The sequence below is a fragment of the Conger conger genome, chromosome 19 (genome assembly GCF_963514075.1).
Source record: "Conger conger chromosome 19, fConCon1.1, whole genome shotgun sequence".
Lineage (NCBI taxonomy): Eukaryota > Metazoa > Chordata > Actinopteri > Anguilliformes > Congridae > Conger > Conger conger.
In genome coordinates this window covers 10,676,358-10,682,079 of record NC_083778.1, presented here as the reverse complement: position 1 = coordinate 10,682,079, position 5,722 = coordinate 10,676,358, and the positions used below count along the sequence as shown (strand labels likewise).

General features: G+C 50.4%; 1 protein-coding gene across 1 annotated transcript in view; it reads right to left on the bottom strand.

Annotated features, from left to right (window-relative positions):
- Nucleotides 1-2,908, bottom strand: part of LOC133119236 (D(4) dopamine receptor-like) — a 7,711-nt gene extending 4,803 nt beyond the window's left edge. Inside the window, exons 1-3 of the mRNA XM_061229750.1 lie at nt 2,672-2,908; nt 1,662-1,774; nt 1-80 (exon numbers count right to left, since the gene is read on the bottom strand). The exon at nt 1-80 is cut by the window's left edge and continues 525 nt beyond it. Coding sequence (XP_061085734.1) covers nt 1-80; nt 1,662-1,774; nt 2,672-2,908 — 430 coding nt within the window. The remainder of the gene's footprint in view (nt 81-1,661; nt 1,775-2,671) is intronic.
- Between the last annotated feature and the right edge of the window lie 2,814 nt (nt 2,909-5,722).

The following is a 5,722-nucleotide window of genomic DNA, read 5'->3' as shown; positions in this document are numbered from 1 at the left end:
ACGTGGCCGAGATCAGCACCAGCTGCCGCGCGCTGAACTGGTTACGGTTGTACTTCAGCGGGACCACGACCGCGATGTACCTGAGGAGGGGGGGAGGGAGGGGGGGAGAGAGAGGGGAAGAGATGGGGAGAGAGGAAGAGAGAGAGAGGGGGAGGGAGAGAGAGAGAGGGGGGAAGAGATGGGGAGTGAGGAAGAGAGGAAGGGAGAGGAAGCGAGAGAGAGAGGGGGAGGGAGGGAGAGAGAGGGAGAGAGAGGGGAAGAGATGGGGAGAGAGGAAGAGAGGAAGGGAGAGGAAGCGAGAGAGAGAAGGGGAGGGAGAGAGGAAGAGAGAGGAAGAGAGAGAGAGAGGGGGGGAGGGAGGGAGGGAGAGAGCGGGGAGAGAGAGAGGGGAAGAGATGGGGAGAGAGGAAGGGAGAGGGGGGAGGGAGGGAGAGAGAGGGAGAAGGAGAGAGGGAGAGGAAGAAAGAGAGAGGGAGAGAGGAAGGGAGAGAGAGAGGGAGAGCGAGGGAGGGAGGGAGGGAGCGAGGGAGGGAGCGAGGGAGAGAGGAAGGGAGAGAGCGAGGGAGAGAGGGGGGGGCAGAGAATATTCCTTTATAGAAACACACAACCTTCCAAAATTGCTTTGAAAAATATCCCCAGTCCCTATTTACAACACCCCCCCCCCCACTCCCCCAAAAGCAAACAACAGGAAAGTAAGGAAACGAAAGTAAACCTTACAAAATGCCCAAGCACAAGTCAAGACAAACATAATTCAATCTCATATCTCAGTATCTCAATAATTCATAATCCATTTACAGCACAAACAGCCTCCAAATACACCAGATTCTTTGAGGGGGGTAGCTTGCCATCCAAGCTGCAGTGCAAAAAAACTAAAAAAGAAGTTAAGTATTTCAGTCTTATTATACTTCATCTTATTCCTATTGCTTTTTCACAAAAGAAGACAAACATATTGCCAATGACATGAAAAAGGTTGATTTCATTATAGATTTGCCAATGAGTTTAGACAAATTCACTTGTCAAGCAAATAGTAACATAAAACACATACATTTTTTTATTAGCTTCTATTAGCTCGAGGAAAACTTTAAGACCGACATACAAGACTAAAACACTTGTAAAGACAAACATTTATTTGCAGTGTAGGAGCAATAACACGAACCAGAGTCTCCTTAGTCTTTGTTCAAATAAAACAATTCTTTAACTGCATGCTGTGCTTTACAACAGAAAGTAAGTGGCCGTGCCTTTTGTGATTTTCAAACCGTACAAGTAACAGATGGACTGAAGGACGTGTTTTTCGTGACAGTACCACGTCAGAAATGCATGGCTAAAGACGGGGCTCAAAGCTCTAAGTGAAGCGCTCTCTCTAAATCACCGTTACGGGGCCGTTGTGAGTGCTGTGCAGAGCCATCGTACATTTTTACGAGCATCGATCTGCTTAAGTGGGCTGAATGGCCCCTTCTCCTCGTCAAACATTGTTAAAATGGTGGAAGGGGCGGTAAAAGAAAGTTCCAATATTATTTCTCTGAGCTTGCTCGGGCAGCGTCGTTGTACGTAGCCAAGTTTCTCGTCTCACGAGAACACGAGAGAAGAGAACTGGTGCCCTTTGGCTCGGAGCGCGAAGCGAATTCGAGCGGGGTCCCGAACGCCGGCGGAGAAACCCTCACCTGTCGACGCTGATGGCGCAGAGGTTAAGTATCGACGCCGTGCAGAGCATCACGTCCATGGTCATGAGGGCGTCGCAGATGTACGTGTTCAGGGTCCACACGCCTCCCAGGAACTGAACGCAAACACAAGGCAGAGTCGTCTTAAGCGCCGAGTCCAGACAGCCTTTTGTTGTCTGGAGGTGTAGGTTCAGGTGAACCAGACCGTTATTGTTTCTGTGGTCTCTGTTTATTTTATTTCTCCTGTGAAATTGCCAGCTGTCTTTTGTTCATGGGGCTTTGCTCTGACTCCTGTAGCAACAGGTCATGGGTAAATTCTGACTGAATCCGGGTGGATAGAGAAGAGTAAACTTGTGCCTATTAATATTTGTCTTCCATGGAAATTCACCTGTGCAAAATTAGATAAAAGGATTAGGGTCTTGATGTTGGTTCAGGGTTATGGGTTGTCATGGGTCAGGGGTAGGGCTGCTGTAGGTAAGGTCAGTTACCTACAGCTCAAGCTAGGTTTTGAAACAGCTGGTAGCTGGTTGACCAGTTCAGACCGGCTCCCAGCTTGACGTGGTTTGATCAGCACAAGCTATATTTCGGTTGACCAGCTACCAGCTCAGACAAGCTACCAGCACTAGCTGGTTGACCAGCTCATACCCAGCTAGACCGGCTTTATGACCAGCTTGACCATGCTGTTTGACCAGCTCATACCCTATGAGACCAGCTTCACGACCAACTTGGTCATGCTGATTGACCAGCTCATACCCTGTGAGACCAGCTTCACGACCAACTTTGCCACGCTGGTTGACCAGCTCTTCCCCAGCAAGACCAAGCTTTACGACCAGCTCGACTAACCAAATCCTCAAGCTAGTAAATCTGGCATGGCATTTCACAGCAGGGGGGGCACGGCACCCAAACCCTGGTTAACGTTGTTACTCCGTGACGTGGCATTGACTTCCGCTACGGTCTTCCAGCACGGCCCAGCTACGAGCTAACGGCGCTCTCCCGGCACCTCGCCCCCTCACCTCCGAGTAGACGTAGAGGGGCAGCACCAGCACGGCCAGCAGCAGGTCGGCCACGGCCAGGCTGACGATGAAGTAGTTGGTGGCGGTCTTGAGGGACCTCTCGGTGAGGACGCTGAGGCACACCAGGATGTTGCCCAGGATGATGACCAGGATGAGGGGCACGCCGAACACCAGGGCCAGGACGTTGTAGCTCACGCGGCTCCCGCCCGGGTCCGCCGCGGACGTCACGTTGACCATGATGGCGCGGCCCGGCTACGGCGCTGCTCCGGGGCTGCCGTCGGCACCTGGGAGGCACAGGGAGGCCCGGTGAGAGGGTTAGCTGAGCTGCAGGACGCCGCGGGAAGGTCACAATGGAGCACCGCTGTGTGTGTGTGTGTGTGTGTGTGTGTATGGGATCGTGTTCCTGTCCGATGGACCGCTGCTGTGTGTGTGTGTGTGTGTATGGGATCGTGTTCCTGTCCTATGGACCACTGCTGTGTGTTTGCGTGTGTGTGTGTGGGGTCCTGTACCTATCCTACGGACCACTGCTGTGTGTTTGTGTGTGTGTGTGTGTGTGTGGGATCTTGTTCCTGTCCTATGGACCCTTGCTGTGTGTGTGGGTGAGGGAGCAGGTGGAGGGGTGCGGGTGGCTTCACTATGTACCAGTCCTATGAATGGACTCTTGCTGTGAGTGTGTGTGTGTGTGTGTCTCTCTCTGTGTCTCTGTGTATGTGTGTGTGTGTGTGTGTGTTTGTGTGTGTGTGTCTGTGTGTGTGTGTGTGTGTGTGTGTGAGTGTGTGTGTGTGTGTGTGTGTGTCTCTCTCTGTGTCTCTGTGTATGTGTGTGTGTGTGTGTGTGTGTTTGTGTCTGTGTGTGTGTCTGTGTGTGTGTGTGTGTGTGTGTTTGTGTCTGTGTGTGTGTCTGTGTGTGTGTGTGTGTGTGTGTCTCTGTGTGTGTGTGTGTGTGTGTGTGTGTGTGTGCTCAGGGGGGGGGGGGTGTGGTGACAGGTGGTGGGTGGAGGAGGTGGTGGGCCAGTCTTGTTCCAGACCTGTGAACCCTGCTGGGGACCCTTGCTGTGGGGCTTGTGACAGCCATGTTCACACTGGCAAAACTTCCCCCATGATCCTCCCCACCTCCCTGCTGTCAGACAGCGCACCTGCTGATAGGGCGGCAGAGCGCTGGGCCACTAACCGGCTGTGCGTCCGATAGGCCGAGTCAGTAGTGATGTCACCCGGGGAAATAAAAAGGCAAAAAATATATGTCCGATGTTCTTATTGTGAGTTAATATTTTTTGCATAGAATCCATACCGCTGAACCCTTTCCATCTTTCCCGGGCGGCCCTCCCTCCCCCCCCCCCCCCGCCTGTCTGCTCACGGCGCTGCGGAACATCAGATGTGATAATCACGCTTTGCCCGAGCGCCGTCTCCTACGGCAACAGGTGAGAGTCGTCGCCATGGCTACCGTCAGCTTTCCCACACAAAAGAGCGCTTTGCACGTGCGGGCGAAGCCGATCCGCGCCCCGAAACCAAGCGAAAATGTTTATTCGGGGTGGCTTCCTCCTTTCTTAATCTCTCATCATTAACGCGGAACGGCGTATCCGTTTTCAATCGCTGCGGAGGTTTAGTGATAACAGCTAAAGAATCACCTGGCCGACAATGATGATGAATAACACACGTTTCACCTTCGCTAAAAACCCGTCGCTTGGTAGTGAAAATGTGGATTTAAATAGAACGGAAAACAGAACGTACGCCGAGGTCCCAGATTCACGAAGCCTCTCGATGTGAGAGAGCTGATCTGGAGTCAGTCTTCAGTCTGTTCATTTGGACGAGGTCACTGAGACCGGCGTTCCTGGTTACTGACCCCAGATCAGCGCTCGAACTTGCGAATACGGGCCTGAGGCTGCGTTTCCCCTTATCGAGCACACCGGCCTGGCACAAAGACATGAAACGGCCTGACTATTACCATGCGCTTCACGGTGGATCTGAGGCGGGAGGAGAAGCAGAAGAATGAAAGCTAAGATACGGTTTCTCTTTTGCCTTTTGACCAATCCCCCTTTTTTTATTTTTCTCAGAGTTATAAATTCCCGTCTGTGTTTGTATGACCTCCAGAGCTTGGACTGCTCTGTTATTCTGTCATTATTACGGCAAGGTCTCTGCAGTGCGAGCCAATGACAGCATTCAAGCCAATGACAGTATTCCAGCCAACATACAGAATATGCACAATGCGAGAATCAGCGTTTTAGTAACGGGTGAGTCACCATCTCTGTTTACGGCTTCCTGTTTGGTTCCTGTAGAGAAACAATACAGAACAACAAAGTGAAACTACAGTAGAGTCAAATGTACTCTACAGGTGTACACTTAATTCATGAACCTCAGTATAATTACTATCAATATAATTTACATAGGAGTAACAACATATATGATTTAACCTATATATATATATGGTATATTACAATGTATTATCAGGATTTATACACAGCTTGGCTTCATACTCAATTCTATTTGTACATTATTTTTTCATTAGCTTCCGGCTATGAAGTAGCGCTGACACGAGTGTACTCATGCTCATCAACAGAAAACAAATATGGACAATGATTTTGTCAAACTGCAATATCATACTTTGTTATCATTTGCAACTGTGAGATCATCCATTTGGCCAGCCGTAGGGCTCAGTCGAGTTCAGCAGTCAGTGGGGGGGGTATGGCTTGGCTTTATCTCAGGTAATTTACTACCTCCGTGTCGGGCATTTAAACTGCGTAACACACGTTCTCTCGGTCATCATCCCTGACATCCAGTTTTTATATGACGACAATAAACCTATGACAAGGATAAATAAAAAGCTTGTCTGGAAGAGCGGTCGTCCGGCAGTCGTCGTCTGCTCGTTCGATCCCGCCCTGTGTGTGTCGAAGTGTCCCCGAGCAAGACACGTAATCGCCAATCACCGTTGGTGTGCGACTGTGTATGAATGGGTGAATGAGAAGCATCAATTGTTCAGCGCTTCGGATAAACGTGCTTTATAAACACAGACCATTTACCGAGTCAATATTTCTGTATACATAGAAAATGTGTACCC